Source organism: Glycine max, chromosome 2 (assembly GCF_000004515.6).
Source record: "Glycine max cultivar Williams 82 chromosome 2, Glycine_max_v4.0, whole genome shotgun sequence".
In the NCBI taxonomy this organism is placed as follows: domain Eukaryota; kingdom Viridiplantae; phylum Streptophyta; class Magnoliopsida; order Fabales; family Fabaceae; genus Glycine; species Glycine max.
Window position 1 is genome coordinate 3,223,880 of NC_016089.4, and position 16,820 is coordinate 3,240,699.

Genomic DNA, 16,820 nt, shown 5'->3' on the forward strand with positions numbered 1-16,820 from the left:
AATATTATTTTCTAGGTATCATTAGTCAAGAATTATTAAATTTTTTAAAAAATTATCAAAATTTATAAATTAAAAAATATTTAATATATAAATATTTTTAATTTTATTTTATACCATTTTATATATTTTTATTTTACTAATTGATAATTAAATTTCATAAATTAATACGTAAATTATTTACATAATTTTTTTTATAAATTGATTTTAATATACAGATAATTTTTATATTTACTTAAAATTAAAAATATTTATATGTTAAATATTTTTTAATTTATAAATTTTGATAATTTAAAAAATTAATAACTCTTGACTAACTATACATAAAAAATAATGTTAATATAATAAATTAAATAAAGTAAGTCTTTTAGTGATTTATTCCTTTATATATAAATAAAGAATTCAATTCTTATTAAGATAATTTTTTTTTCAAATAAGATGAAAACTGTTTATTTTAAAAAATAAGATGATTAAGTGTCTTAACTTTTAATTTAAAAATAAAGAAACCAAAATTATAATTTAGAAAAAAAAATCTCTTCTTTAATCTCGGACTTCCTCTTTCATAGTATAGAATGCAATGTAACCAACAAAAAAAATGTGGATCGTATTAATAGAAAAATGTATTTGACTCTTCCAAAACAAAGAAATATAAAATAAGCTAATCACTGATTGATAAAAAAAATCAATAATTAATATTTGAACATATTTGTAACTCATTATATAATTTTTTTATCAATCACTGAAATTATTTGTTTTATCCTCTAAATAAATTGCACGCTTTGTGTGGGATTTAAAAAACAAAATAAAAAAGTAGGAAGACAAAACTATGCTAGTCTGGGAGCATCAAATCATTAATATATCAACAAAATGAAAATAAAATAAAAACACTGTATACATAACAAAGAAATGAGAATGATACTTTGGTAGAAAACAAAACTAGTTTAATAATAGCTCACAGACCATTATTATTATTATTACTATTATTTTCTGAATATGTCTGCTTTTCTATGGAAACCCTTTTGACTTTGCCAAAGTGTACAATCTTGTACTTCAGGTTTACTATGTTGCTGGAGAGAATCTTAAACGGATATAGTGGGCAAAAGTTTGAAGTTCAAATCCCACAGCTCAAAATTGCCATTAACGAAATCATAATGTGCTCCTTTCAAAGCCAGAGTTTTGTTAACAACACCATCTCTAACAAATGGATATGTTAATAGGTTACCAAGTGATACATTCACAGCTTCCTGCATTGGATTAAGAAGCAAAATCTTAATTAAAGGGTATAAAAATTTGTATAAACAGTAACAATAAATTTAAGCTCTTTTTGCTGTATGCATATATATAGCAGTTACATTTTCTTACCTTCTCACAGTTAGTACATTGCTCTGAAAAACTTAAGTCACTTTTTCCTGCTTTAACCTTGGACTTTGCTGGAGTACAAATTTGGACCCATTGCTCTATGAATTCACTGAAATATCACAGAGAAAGGAAATGATTTTCAAGGTATAGTTAATTAGTACTCACCAAGAACAGTTAAGTTCATAAAAATCACTGTGTGGTATTGTAATATATCCGTCAGAGGAATCTTGTATGCAAGAATCCAATGACTAGCTAGTTAGAAAGGATTTACACTTAAAATTCCTCAAAAAAAGGAATCATCCATATAATAATCTTCTCCTTTCCCATGAATATACAACGTGATTTGACATGGAAAGCCAGCAGTCAAATAATGAAATGTTTCTCTATGTTAATATGCTGGACAAAAAGGCTATAATTTGTTCTTGGTATATGCCCAAAGCAACATTTCTAAAAGTTTTCTTTTCTTTTCTGGTTTAAGAAGCCTTCCGGTTGTCCCCAATAAAGTGGAACCAAAAACAGGGAAATTAAGAATGCTGTGCATGACTTTATATTCACTATTATTGATACTGGGTTATGAATGATGAATCTACTAAAGTACTAAACATTTGGAGTAGTGTTATTGATACATTAGATTTTAAAAAGAAATTATACGTGAGAGACATAGAGATATATGAAAAGAAGAAAAAGAAGTGTGTATATATAGGTCATATGATGAAAGTAAAAGTATGTGAATCACCACTTACTTGGAAGTACTGAAAAGCTATCGTGATCGTCTAAATAATTAAACTTTCATTATATGTATGTACTTCCAGTACATACTCGCTCGTCCTTTTGAAAAAAATTCTTTATTCCTTCTAAGAGAACTAATCAACAGTAACATATTGTTCCATCGCATCTTTTAAGAACATCTCAAATGACAGATTTGTGAGGTTCTTAAGATTAATTAAGAGTCAATTCTTACTCAGAATCATCGTTAGAAGAGGCTGACATAACTTAATTACAAGAACTGGTTCATATATATAAACAATCCATATTATATGTAAAATCCATTTTAAGTTCTTAGACAATTATATCGTTGAAATAAAAAGTTATTGAAATGCTTAAAAACCATTAAAGATGCTTTAAGAGACATATATATATAGCAATAATAGTAACGTATATATAAGACTTGCCTTGCAGTGGTCCCGTCATCTGGGATAGACATGAGCCCCTTTATACCTCCACAGCAACTGTGTCCAATAACTACAATATTCTCCACCTTCAAGTTATAATACCCATTAGAATCTAAAAAAAAGGCACCAAAAATGCTATTCCGTTTTTAGAAAAAGACGTTCTACTTTCATCAAACTATAAAAATAAAAAAATGGGTCAATTTTAAATGAGATGTTATCATTCATACTTACAGCAGAATACTTTATATTCATCTGTTTTTTATTTACTCAAGTTTAAATAATTTTAATATACCCTTACATAAAGCATTTTATATTAAGAAAATAAAAATAATGCGTTGAATTTTTTTTAACAAATATTAGTTTGTTAATTTTTTTAAGAAAATGTCAGTTGAAAGATTTGAATTCAATCTCTTTTTTTGTTTTCCTTTTTTTTTTCTTTCTCAACCGGTGAGTCAATCTTATATATTTTAAAATAATGTGTTGAATATACTGGTGACATATAATTAATTAAATAAACGACTAAACGATCATATTCGTAATAAAACATAGTGGGAAGGTGTGGTGGCTAATCACTAGCTGCTGGGTTATGATTTATGAATTTGACTACCACTATTTCAGTAGATATATATCTATCTGCGTGTGGTAGTTAGCTGAATGTTTGATCATTCTTTGCTTTAGCAATATGTGCACCAATTCAAAGATTCCTTACACTGTTCATGTACCGTTTTTGTAATTCAATACTAGCGTCTTCATGAAATAGAATAAGTCATGCAACTTGAGATGCGTGTGGATCCCAACAAATAATGATGCAACGTAACAAATTGCCTCTACCACCAAACTTTCTTCCTTTCCCACATGACCCACCATTATTAGAGCACTATAAGATAAGCATGGCATAAAAGAAAGAGAGGAACACAGGATGATAATTGATAAACAATTACCTTTAAATGCAACACTGCATATTCTATGGCAGCCCCTGCTCCTGAATACTTCGTCTACAATAACACAAAGCCAGTCAAACTTTTGTGCTAATTTGAACCACCAAAACGGCAACCCAAATTAGAAGATTATTTTGAACGACAAATTTGACAGAGTTATGTTTATGATATACAATCTCTTGTATTTTCAATTTGCACGTCAAATTTAAGAATTGATTCAAAAGTAAGTGATATTTAAAGTAAATTTTGCGAGATTTTTTAATTTTAAACGAAAGTTATATATTGAACATTTTTATTATCGTATATAATTTTTTTGCTTTATATAAACAAATAATAAATAACTTTTCTGTTAGTGCACTTAAAGCTTGACTTATATTGACCCTGCAAACATTAAGCATTTAGGAAACATAGTAAACCTTGTCATATGGGGGAACCATGTTGGCAATGTTTCGGACCATAAAGGCCTCACCCGGTTGGAAATCCAGAATATGAGATGGACAAACTCTCGAATCTGAGCATGCAAATACCATAAACTGCATGTGTGCCATAAGAATGTTATATAATAGTATTCATTAATGGCAACATAAACTTATTAAAAGAGAAGCTGACTTTATAATATAATGAAAAACATCAAGGTCAATGCTTAATGAAAATAATCTATATGTGCATCAAAAGTCCTAGATGAATACATTATGCCATCTGAGAAAGTTAGGACCAATTTTATATATGCTGTGTATGACTAGAATATATAGTTGACTAATAATAGTTAGCACATGCCCATGTTGCACAATAGTGTAGGAAATAGGAATAGAGGATTTAATTATTGAATCAGAAAACAATTGTTCCTTTTGCATTTATTTTGTTTGTCTGTTTTCATGTCGTTATAGTTGAAAGTACCAAATTCAATTTCACCATAAATTAATGTATCAGAAAGGTGCATGTGCCCAAACCCAAAGGGCAATTAGTAATTAAGAAGACTAATTAAGTAACTAACTAGCTAGTGATTAGTGAGTATGCAACTGATAACATGGCTGACCTTTGGGCTCTGGCCTTTGGCAAGTTCGCCATATAGATCAGGATTTTTCCTGGAAAATACAAAGCATATCACCCAATATCAGAGAAACTGTAATTCCCTTACTAGCTAAAAAAAGTAAAAATAGAACATGCATTGAATACCAGCCTTAATTTCCTAGAGGCAAAGGTTCAAATTCAACACGAAAAGTAAAGTGCCCTTTTTGCAACAAAAATAAAACAACATCTTTCGACATTGGCCATCTCATGGTTTACATTTATTTATGGTTGATTAAACATATGCTTACGTTGCCACTTAATATTGTAAATATAAAGTGCCACCGTCTGCAATGCTTTACATTTTATTTGAGGTTATATGGCGGAAAAGGGAAAAAAGAGGAGCATTTTAAATAGTCTTGTATGTATGCATATTTTTATAAAAAAATATATTAATAATATGTTTTTAGTTGTTAAGTTATATAAAAGATTATTTATTTAGTTCTTTTTTATTTCAAATTTTTCTATTATTTTGTATTAAAAATTCAGATAAAATCAGAAACTAACAATTTTTTTTTTAAAATTACAAGAGTAAAATATAATAATAAATTTTTCTAAAATTAAGGATTAATTTTTTTTAATGATTTTAACTAACAATGATTTTTCTTATCAAGATTCTTATTTTATTCTTTGTTTACTTTAAAGGGAGAAAAATACAAAATTTTTATACTATTATTTAATTATAAAAGCAAATTACTATTATATACTAATGAGCTCTATTTTCATAATATAGCAAATTCGAACCGAGAAGGTTCCTAATTCTATTATGGCAAGGTAGAGGATAAATGAAGGAAAAAGACAAAAGAGAAATTAACGATACGTACTCAAATTTCTCATTCTTAAATTGGATGAAGCCGGTTCTGATCCTCTCCTCCGGGTTAAACGGCTTCGAACCGGCGGCATCAAGCTCCGCCGTCAGATCCTTGATCTTTGCGGCGGCAACACCACCGAGGTCAGCTTTTTCACTACAATAAAAAAACAGAAACTGTTACATTTCACAGAAACCAAAACGCGTACCAGGTGCTAAGGGTCCCGCATGAGAAGAAGGAACCACACCACAACACCTACAACCTTCTGAAACGCTTATGTTTTTAACTTGTATCACCATAATCATAATTACGGTCACATGAATCGCATTTTCTCATAATTGTCAGTAATGAAAAAGTTTTTTACTCACCGTGCAACTTGCACGCGATTGCAACCGCAATTTAAAAACATGAACGCTCTATCTCTACGTACGTGGTCGTGTTTGTCACCGGAAACTAACGGCGGAAAATGACAAAAAAGGACAACAACGTTTGTCTGAATTACCTGAGAAGCTTGGTCAGACTCGCGATGGCTTCCTCGTATGATTCTCCTGCCATTTCTTCCTTCTGTTTCGCTCCCAAACACAAACAACACAAATAGATTCAGACGGTCGGCATTCACTTAAATCCAAACATTAAAACAACGTATGATGAATCTCTTCATATAATGCTAATTAATAATAATTCATTCTGCGACATATATATATAATGGAAATCATAATCGATTAATAGATCAATATAACTAGTATATGCGAATTCTCTATATATGCGTTTAACAGGTCAATAACAATGAATCAATGATTGATCATCAAACAAAGAGATTGGTGGAAACTGGAAATTAATAATTAATCGCTGTAGACGTGAATTGTGTATTGCGTGATCTGAATCTGGTGGACGAAGAAAAGAAGAGATTAGATATGTGTATGTACCTTTTGTGCGAGGTACAGGTACTGGTGAGATTTGGAAGAAAACAAGGAAGTGTGTGTGTTTGTGATACGACTATGACTGTTTGAGTTTTTATTGGCTGTGTAGAGAGGCAAAGAGGGGAATTAGGGACTCACTTTTGGTCTAGCACTCAACACGGGTCTAAATTTATTGCCAACAACACAAACATTTTATTTCATTTCAATTCAGAAAATAAAAAATAAATGTTAGAAACACACTGTTAGTAAATTTTACACTAATTTAAAAAATTAGTTGACTAATCTCAAATAAAAAATAATTTTATTTTTGAAACCATTCATTAAACTTAATATCATAATAAAAAACATCATTAAAATAAAATTAGAATTAAATGAAAAATATTTTAAGAATAACAAAATTCATTAGATTTGTTTATATTTTTTAATACGCCTTTCTTGTTGGTTGGATTAAATTTATTGAAAATTACAAATGAGTGGATCTCTCATTTTATTTGATGATTTTTTTATTTTAAATTTTTCAATTAATACTAGCATAAAATATTACTATTAACATGGAATATTATTAACACTCATCTAAAAAAGAAATATAAGGAAAAAAAATAAGTGAAAACCTTTTTTAATTTTTTATTATCTTCTTATTCATTTAGTAAAATAGAAAATAGATTACAAAAATGATACAGTATTTTCGTAAATAAATAACCATGTCTTTATAAGATATGTAATATAATATTAATATTATATTTTGTTATAGTGTGGCTAAGGCCGAATCCATTTCCCTATTTTTTTTAGTATAAAAAACTATAATAGTATATTATTGATAATTTTAATTTTAGTTTAGTTTAGTTTTTTCTTCTGTGTAAAAAGATCCTTTCTCTTTTGTTCCCCACTTTCTCAAGTTGACATGAACTGCCCATTTGCTCTCATAAGAACAGTATATTTTTTTTCCTTTGAAAGTGATCCAAAAGTGACATAATTGGAAAGTAAGAAAAAACCAGCTCTCCTTTCCGACTTTCTTGGCATATAAGTAGAGACTGAAAAATACGTGGGCACCATTTTTTCTCACATTTCAATTTTTTTGGCTAAATCAAACCCATTTCATTATCATTGTTTATTTTCTCTCTCACCCATTTCTTTCCTTTTCCTTTTTTGTTCACTAAATACAGAAAACAATACTAATCGTATTTACCAAGTCATTTCGATTAACTTATAGTAGTTGATTTGTTTAATATATAACTTTATTAGACTAGAATAAAAATATTTGATGAATGAGTTTATGTGTGTATTTGATTTTGATTGTTTTTAAGAATTGTATTTGATTTTGATAAGACATTGATTTAGTTAATCCATAAGTTAGTCAACCAAATTATTTGATAAACAAAACATGTTATTAGAAACATTTGGTTATAACTCTTTTTTAAACAACTACTAAATTTAGAAGTTTTAATATGATATATTGAAGATATTAATGTAAAAGATGAAATAATGTTAAAATTTTTATTTATTAATTATTTTGAATCAAATGGTTACTAATTTCAAATTGAAATTATAATATTCCTTAAAAATTATATTAAAATCTCCTTAAATTTTACAAATTTAATTTTAATTATAAAACAACATAAACTGCATCTAAAAACTGTTAGTTTGAACACCAGCATTTTATCTGCGTTTGGAAAGGTCGGAACATTAAATTAACTAGCATTGAAATTTTTTAAAAAAAAAGAAAAAACAGTAAAAATATTAAATAACGAATTGAGTAATTGAATAAAATAAATAATAAATTTTAAAAACTGTGCAACTGATATGACATTAATAATTAGCAATGGTAATTAGAAAAACGAGGGAAGTGGAATGGAGTTTGGTGTGGTTAGGGTGTCACCCAAAATAGAAGCGTGATGGATAATACGTGGTGGGAATTGAGAGGTTGTGATGATCAACTATGACTATATGAGTGACTAAAGTAGTTTTTTGCGAAAGTTGACTTTATTGAGATGCAACATCAAAAGAGAAAGTGATGGGACAATTTAATTGCATTTAATTACAATAGATTAAACTTGTGGTTTCTCTTTTCTTAATTATAATTTTTTTAATTAATTTATATTTTTTAAGAAAAATAATTATTGTATTAAATTTATTAGTTATTTATATTATAATTTTAAAATTATTATTTTTTCTTTATTTATTTATTTTTCATTGTTTAAAGAAAAAATAATTTAGTAATAATATATTTAAAAATTAAATAAGAATCTCATACAAAAGAATAAATAAATTTTTTAAAAATATTTTATAATTAGGAATTAAAGGAAGGAGTAGCATGAAATTACAATTTTAATGTAATAAATGGAAATTGAAGAAGTTGAACATAGGTGTTGAATATTAAAGCAATTCAGTAATGCGTGAATCCTAATTTTGAGCGAAAAAAAATATATAAAAATGATAATTAGAGTTGAATTTATACAATATTTACAAAAAAAATTATACATAATAAATAATTTTTTTTAGCAACATGTGATTATTAGTTTAAGTAGAAATAAACTTAAATCTCTTAAATACAGTAAAGTTGAATTCAAATTTTATAAATAAAAATACATGATTCAGGATAGCAATTATATTAAAGGTGATGAAAAAAATTTTCAAGCAAGAATTTTTAGTTGAAGTTATAAAATTGATTGAATGATAAAATGAGAAAAGAGAAAAAGAAAAATCATGAATTCAATTCTCCTAAACTAACAATTAATAAATAACATTCCTTGATAAAAAAACAAAAAAATATCGTTCATAAAGGAAATGAATATTATTTCACACCAATAATAAGAAATTAAGTAATCCTTTATCCTAAAATACTCGTCTCTTTCTCTCTTCATACATGCATGATTTCCACTTGAGATTTGAAAGTTTTGAAGTATTTGTTTAGTGCATGAAATTAAATATAGAGTTGGTGTATAAAAATAAAATTGAACTTTGAAATTTTAATTATGATATTTGATTATTTTTTTTCAAAAATAAAGTTAATACTCAAATTCATAAGGTTTTGCATGGTTTTAAGATTTGTATATTAAATGAAATTTTAGTATTAAAACCAAACTAATCAGCCGTTATTTTCCCATTGCACTTCTTTCTCATAACAATTTTTTTCTTTCCTTTTTCATCCATTCCCTAATTTTCTTTTATAAAAAATGTTAGCTTATTTACTTTATTTAATTAAAATGTTATTAACAGAAATTTGAACCGTTAACTCATCTCTTCCTTCTTCCTTGAGTCTCCCTTCTCTTATTACACTTAAAGGGGACAACAATAATGATAGGGGCACAACTATTATATACTCACATTTATAAGATTCTAATTATCTAAATTTATTAAGATTAAAAAAAATAATTAATTTAGTTGATAACAATAAATTTATCTTAAATATATAAATTTTTTCAAACTATCCTTATAATTAATACTTATTTATCTTTTAATTATTAGTTAATACATTATCTCTATTCTTTAAATTAGGAATATTTTTAATCTAAAAATAATTAATAAAAAAACATTATAGATCAAGTCTTATAAAAAAATAAATATCATTTAAATTTTGATCTTATAAATAAATACAAAAGGAGTATTATTGTCATTGTCATGAATACAATTAGTCTACCATTATAATTTTATGATAACCAAAGTGGTTATAGTAATAATGGTGAATTTAATAAATAGAAGAAAAAAAAATCAAGGTTTGCATTAATGAGTTAAATTAGTCCAAATTAAGCTTCACATTATTCTAGCTCCGGCCATACCCAAGCTTTAAATTTGGCTTGATCAAATAAATTATTTATATTTAAACGTAAGTTTTTTACAAGATAAGTTTGAATGTCAAGTACTCTACTATATACTGTAAGAAAAAAGTACTCTACTACATCTAACTCCTTTATACTACTTTCAAAGTAGTTGACTTGATGCCTCCCTTGACCCTTGGCATTGACATACGTGTGTCATGTGAACTATAGATTTATATGCATATAATTTTTTTTTTGTAACACTTTATATGCATATAATAAGTTTTGGTATTAGCAACTAGACAAATTATAATTAAGTAAATTTAATCAGTAATGTTTGAAAAGAAATGACAGCATATGTGAGATTCTCGTTATATAAGAAATTACGTGGTATATTGAGAGAGAGATATTAAAAAAAAAACATTATAAAATTATTAAAAAAAATTTAAGTTTAATTTTAAAATTCTTGTCTTCAACTTCAAATTAGTTTTTAAAATAAAAATAAAAATACCTCACGTCTTAAAAAATAATTAAAACTAAATTTTAAATAAAGTTATATAATAAATTTAATAAACTAGTTTTGTTAGTTTAAAAATATTTCATTTTTTAAAATTTGCTTTGAACTTAGATATGCATTTGGGTCGATTCTAGGACATCGTCACCCATACCCTCACCTCCCCCCTTCTATCGATTCGTGTACTATATCATTACTTAACAACAAATAAAATTTTCTCACCAACACTTGATGGGAACAAAAAATGCAAGATAGACATGAGAAATGAAGCATGATTTAATAAATGAAAAACGTACCGAGACAATCTTGCTCGTGCAACACAGCATCATGCACTTTTTTAATGCTCCAGCCATGACTCTCTTTGCACCCTGCCATGCACACACAAATCAATAATCTCAATTTATTAATTACTCTGCAAGTAGGCAAAATTAATTATTGCTATTGATAATCAACGAAAAGAGCAAAAGCAACTTGCAGTTGTGTTTGGAAATTGGGGTTGTACTATTAGCACATATGAAAAATACCACTTTAGAACAACAAACATTCACTGTCCAACGGCGATAAAGTGGGTGAAAGTTAGTAATTTCTTATGGGTGCCAAAAGAAGTAAAAATTCTAATAATTACGTGGCATGACAGCACTTTGTTGGAAAATTAGGAAAGCTCTAAGTTCTTAGTTTGTGCAAATTTCAACAACTTAATTGGAAATAGGAGAGGAAATTGAAGAGATAACCAAAAGGGTATCGAATTTGTGGATTAGTGTGGTTGAACTTTATTCTACCTTGACTGAATGAAATTGTTGTTACTGAATAAAACGAGAGAAAAAATGGCTAAACTATTAGGTGTTTATGCTGCATTGGACCAAAAGGCCATGGGCAAGCACAAAGAAGGGAGAAGGAGAATGAAAATCAATTTGAAGGGAAAACATTAATTTACCAAAAGGATAAAGAAAGCGAAAGGTAAGTTAATATTAGCTAGGGGGTTGTAATGGACACTGCTTCCTTATCTCAATTCTCATAGCCAATATTACGTGTCCTGAAGCCACAAAAAGTGGTGACTATGAAACTATCATCCTATCATTGTTGCATAAAATGTTTTCTTGGAAAAATAATATTTTGTGAATCTGATTTGACGCCGTTGCCGATTTGTCATGTAATGCATTTCAATGGATGGTATTTGTATGCATTTCAACTAGTCCGTTCAGAATTGAGTTTTTTTTTTTATATTATTCACTTCATCATTTAAAAATTTGTAAGTTGTGATATTTTTTATATAATTTATACACTAATGATAAAAAAAATCTTGTTTTACGAAAGATCAATGTTACCTAAATATAATTTGGAGAAAATATTTTTGTACATCATATACTTGTATAATTAATAGTTATATTAAATTTGTCTAAATGTCTCCATTTGTTACTCATTCAATAATATTTTTTCCCTGCTTCCATCATAAAATATATATATTTTTCCCTGCTTCTGTTTTTTTTAGAATTTTATTTTTTATCGGCAAATTGGAATCAATTGACTTTCTCACTTTATCTCCAGTGCTCTACGTTTATTGTCCTAGTTTCTGTTAAAAATAGAGAAATAAAAAGGAAAATTACAAAATAAGATTATTGATATGATAAAAATTAAATGAGATGAGTTATAAAAGTATTCTATAAAAGTCTGTTACATGAATAATATAACTATTGTTTATTGGTATAAAAGCAGATCGAAATTAACTTGCCGCTGATCTGATTTCTGATTTTACTTCCTTTATCCTTCTACTGTTTGAATGAAAGGTAACGAAACAAAGGGGATCAGAAGAAGAAAAACAAGTTTTCTAAATTGGAAGTTTATAATAAATATGTACAAAAATGAATTTTCAGTGATTTTTTCTTCCTTTATTCAGAATTTTTTAAAAAAAATAAAAAAGGAATTCGAAATAATATAAATATTCTTCATTTGTTTGTCTCAGCCCAATTTTATTCAGTTTATGCTCCAAACAGAGTGTTAAGTTTTTTTATTATTATTATTATCATTTCTAGTGATTGTAAATCACGTAATTATTTATTTCGATTCTTTTTTAATGTTTATGGTGAGGCGCTTTTTATATTTTAATGTTATATCAAAATCACAAATATAAAAAATAATTTATTTATATTGAAATCATAAATTAATTTTCCAAATAAGAATACTTGTAAAAAAAATAAAAAAATATAGTCTTTCAAGTAAACTTAATTTACACTAAACTGCAGGTTGGTGTTCCACGTGGCTTTTGGCGTGACAGATAATGTCTTATTTTGTTCAAATGTAACCATATGCTGTGTAGTTAAGCAAGGATTGAATATAAGTGTTATTGTGCTGAAGGTTGAATTTAAGTATTATTTGTTTTTAACTTTTTTAAATAATTTTTTGTTAAATTTTACTTATTTTTTTAGACAAATTTTAAATTAGTCAAAGTGTGATTAATAGTGGAAGATTTTAAAAAATAAATATATGCTGCGCAGTTTTCTATTCAATATCACTCAGATTTATTTAATTATATATCTTTTATAGAAGAATATTACAATTTTCAGGATTGAGATTATGTACGGTCTTCTGAAAATTGTAGAAAGGATAGAGGTTTTTCAGTAGATTCAGTAGCAGATGCACTCAAAGGTGCAGGTGCATCTCAGCAAACTAAATCGTTCATCTCCGTTGATAAAAGAAAAACCTCACTATATATATATCAAAGTAACAAATATGGATCCTTTTCCTTAGTTTCATCTAATATACTTAGTACAGAAACAAACTAACAGATTTTTTGGCCAAAACCAAGAAAGAGGGGGAATCTATATGAAAGAAAATATTGATATTGATCATCTTTAGCATGTGCAGCATGAGTGTCGATGATGATGGCGAGGACACATCGGGGATTTCATCGTTCCCATTGGGAATTTTGAGTAACTCAGTGCATCAAGATTCACAAAGTTCTCACGTTACAGCTTTTAATTCAGGTCATGGATCCTCAAAGTTGGACAACGAGTCAACCTCGTCTAACACCATACGGGATGTTCATATTGTGAGAACCACCACTACTGCATCATGTCTGAACATATCTCACACTCAACATTAATATTGTCTATTTTCAAATTTGTGGCACTTATGTTTAACATCAAAATTGTCAGTTAACATCTTGGAGCCCATGACTATTGCAGGCTATTTATGTTTAATGAGTATTCGTTTCATGTTTTCTAGTCAATGCGGTTAATGGAGGACTTTCTTGATCTTGCTAAAGAAAATACAGGAAAGGATTTGGAAACTTGTGGTATACGTGGTGCCTATCTTGTAAGAATCATTTGTAAGGTTTTGTTTTATGGAAAAAAATGAAGAACCTGATCTGATCCTTTGCATTACAAAATTTGCAACTGAAATATGATTTATCCAGGAGAAGGGAACCCTCTACATGACTACCCTGATCATACCAAAGCAGGAATCAGCTTCCTATTCTGTTAGTATCCAGTTTTACAATATTTTAGCTCATATTTTCAAGAGGGCATGATTTTATTACTAATTGTTGCTAACTTGCTGCATTGAATCACAGTGTCAAGCTACAAATGAGGAGGAAGTTTTCAAAATTCTAAATGAAAGATCCCTTTATCCTGAGGGATGGATCCATGTATGTCTTCCTAGCTTTTTAGTGATGCTAATTAAGAGTTGGGGTGTTGCTGGTTGAGTTGGGGGGTTCAAGGAACTTTACAAATCAATTTTGTCATGGTTGGATGGGTCAGGTTTGTGGGGAAATATATCAATCCAAACAAACTTAACTTGCATTCGGAACATCCTCAACAAAACTCAAATAGGCTAGGGATTGCTTAGCTTTAAATAGTGGGGAGGGGAGGGGGTAATTAGATTCAGTGTTGGGTCATTTTGAGACATTAAATTTAAAATTGATCTTCAAACTTATTTTGGTTGGGTTGTTCTTAAGTGAGCTTAATTAGTTAGAAAGGGGTGCCAAAGGTCAACACGACTTGGCAATCTATTACATTAGGGGTTGCAACTTTACCCAAAATTACTAGGAGTATTTATCCATCTATGAAATGTTTTTCCCTTTTTTGAGATTATTCACTTTGATCAAGGTATACATCATTGGTATTATCTAGGGTATCGCACTATCACTAGAGCCCAAACTATTTTCAAATCATAAATCCTTATAGAAGAGAATATCCTTCTGGTTTGACTTCTCTAACCCTTTTCTTCTAAACATTTTCAGACACATCCTTCTCAAAGTTGTTTCATGTCATCTGTGGATCTGCACACTCAATATTCATATCAGGTGATTGATCCAAGTATTGGTGTTATTACTGGGCTTTTTTTTTGTAAAAGCATTTCTTTGTTCAACTATTGTCACCTTATACCGGCATTTAAAGTATTATCTCCTTTAAGAATACATGTTGCATAACATTTTATATTCCAAATTTTCGTTTGCACCATGGTTGCATTGAATAGTTGATATCTTCTAAGAGAATTTATAATAGAATTTGTAGCACATCCTTTATGATGTTGGTGGCAACTAGTGATTAGGGGACATTATGTTAGCGGAGAAGAAGACGTTATAAGAAGATCATTGTATGTGGTAATATATGCATATTTAATTCTTTTGCTAAAGTTGAATTGTGTGTATTATGAAAGTGCAATTACAAACTTTTTCCGTTAACAAAACTTAAAATGGTTTGCAGGTGATAATTATAATTAACCGGTTAACTATTAAAACTCGCATGGATATTTACTAGAAGTATAGTCTCGTTCTATTTTCCCTTTTTAGGCTAAGTTTGGGCTCATAGTTTGGTGTTATTTTATCAGATGATGATTCCTGAGGCATTTGCCATTGTCTTGGCGCCAAATGATACCTCAAGGTCTACCTACTGTCTCTTGTTCTACAATATGGACGATTTCTCACCAATTCTTCTAGTTATTGTTGTGCTTAAAAACTAACAATTGTCTTTCACATAAAATTTCGATATCTACTCTCTATTCTACTTGACATTTGTGCCTTTTTTTTCCTTTTCTTTTTAAAAGTAATTTCTTACACTTTACATCCAATTTTCATATTTAACATAATAAGGGGGCCGAGTGAATGTAAGATATTTTGAACAAAATCAGCATATATGTTCCTCTGAATCTGATTTGGATGGTAAAACTACTGTAGATCTAAAATACTTTGTGCTACTTTCTCTTTAACCACAATATATATAAACTTATTTCCAAGTACTTATCTCCAAGTACCACACCTTATATACCTTATGAAAGAGTTGAAGTCCACAAAATTAATGCAATAAATTTACTACTGTTGTTTTACATTTGTTTCTTAGTGAATGTTAAGAAAATATATACCAAAGTTATTGTGTATGTTGAGAGTTAGTCTAATATTTCTGCATTGAAAGGTTTGAAATCTTTGATTTAGGCTAAGAATGACTTTGATAACTACACAATGTGAAAGAACAATGTTGATACACTCTAATGTAATAAGGTAGGTTTAGTACTTCCCTCTTGGGACGTTCACACTTATTTTGGATGCCAACTATCCACATTTGAAAGCTTTAGGAATTAGGAAATAAATTAAATGAGGATTTATTTGCTTTCTAGTTTCTTGCCAGAATTTATGCATTAAGTTCACTTTGAATTCTAGAGGTTGAAGTAGTTGTAACTGTAACAAGTCATCCATGTTTAAACTTAGAAATTGATGCAACAAACTATTTAATTATTCAGGTGCGTAGTTTTTTTGCTATATGAATTAATCTTGTATATGTGAATTAATGGAATGAAATAAAGTGATGTTACGAACAAAATGAAATGAAATTTAGTAGAATACATCTCAATATTGCATTCAATCTTGTTCTGTTTTTTTTCTCTCATGTGGAATAAAATCGACCTTTTTTCTTTCGTTCCAATGGATCCAAATAAACCTTAACTTGTTGCTTAAATCTTTTCACCAAGGTTAACTTTTGTTTAATTACGTGCTAAACAGTCCAAGTAACAAATCATGGTTGTATTTGGATTAAACTCAGGAGAGTATTTTTATGAATTTAATATATAATTGTTAATTCTAATGCACAAAATGAAAAAAATGAGGATTTTTTTAGAGTAAAAATATTTTGATTTTTTCCAACTAAAATTAAAACATGAACATCACTGATATATTTTCCTTGAAAATTTGGTGAATCTAGGGGATATATTTAAATAAGATTTTAAAAGACATTTTTTTCATAAAAAATTATGCGAATTTTAGATGATTTTGTAGGAATGTAATGATTTTTTAGATTT

At 28.1% G+C, this 16,820-nt stretch overlaps 2 protein-coding genes across 4 annotated transcripts; one reads left to right on the forward strand and one right to left on the reverse strand.

Moving 5' to 3' along the window:
- Positions 1 to 854: 854 nt before the first annotated feature.
- On the reverse strand, positions 855 to 11,570 carry LOC100803945 (carbonic anhydrase 2). Of its 3 annotated transcripts, none has more exons than XM_026124636.2 (10): positions 11,467 to 11,570; positions 10,829 to 10,900; positions 5,846 to 5,907; positions 5,359 to 5,499; positions 4,503 to 4,551; positions 3,883 to 3,999; positions 3,470 to 3,523; positions 2,529 to 2,614; positions 1,360 to 1,465; positions 855 to 1,241 (listed from the first exon to the last, which is right to left on the reverse strand). In XM_026124636.2, the coding sequence occupies exons 2-10, from the start codon at positions 10,883 to 10,885 to the stop codon at positions 1,077 to 1,079; spliced, it is 837 nt and encodes a 278-aa protein (XP_025980421.1). In that variant the 5' UTR covers positions 10,886 to 10,900; positions 11,467 to 11,570; the 3' UTR covers positions 855 to 1,076. The 3 variants fall into 3 exon arrangements, with proteins under 3 accessions (XP_025980421.1, XP_003519759.1, XP_006574621.1); XM_003519711.5 differs by having other exon boundaries at positions 11,312 to 11,506; XM_006574558.3 differs by lacking the exons at positions 10,829 to 10,900; positions 11,467 to 11,570 and adding an exon at positions 6,270 to 10,401.
- Positions 11,571 to 13,147: 1,577 nt separating this feature from the next.
- On the forward strand, positions 13,148 to 15,491 carry LOC102667454 (AMSH-like ubiquitin thioesterase 2). Its single transcript, XM_006574559.4, has 6 exons — positions 13,148 to 13,578; positions 13,755 to 13,844; positions 13,945 to 14,007; positions 14,101 to 14,175; positions 14,770 to 14,832; positions 15,360 to 15,491. The coding sequence occupies exons 1-6, from the start codon at positions 13,387 to 13,389 to the stop codon at positions 15,489 to 15,491; spliced, it is 615 nt and encodes a 204-aa protein (XP_006574622.1). The 5' UTR covers positions 13,148 to 13,386.
- Positions 15,492 to 16,820: the final 1,329 nt, after the last annotated feature.

Bases quoted from the DNA above. Each gene is read 5' to 3' on its own strand.
- LOC100803945 (XM_026124636.2), bottom strand. From the start codon at position 10,885: ATGGCTGGAGCATTAAAAAAGTGCATGATGCTGTGTTGCACGAGCAAG. The intron at 5,500-5,845 runs GTAATTCAGACA...TTTTTATTGTAG, and splicing joins AGTCTGACCAAGCTTCTCAG to TGAAAAAGCTGACCTCGGTG. The intron at 3,524-3,882 runs GTTTACTATGTT...GTGTTATTGTAG, and splicing joins TGGTTCCCCCATATGACAAG to ACGAAGTATTCAGGAGCAGG.
- LOC102667454 (XM_006574559.4), top strand. From the start codon at position 13,387: ATGTGCAGCATGAGTGTCGATGATGATGGCGAGGACACATCGGGGATT. The intron at 14,176-14,769 runs GTATGTCTTCCT...AAACATTTTCAG, and splicing joins ATCCTGAGGGATGGATCCAT to ACACATCCTTCTCAAAGTTG. The intron at 14,833-15,359 runs GTGATTGATCCA...TTATTTTATCAG, and splicing joins ACACTCAATATTCATATCAG to ATGATGATTCCTGAGGCATT.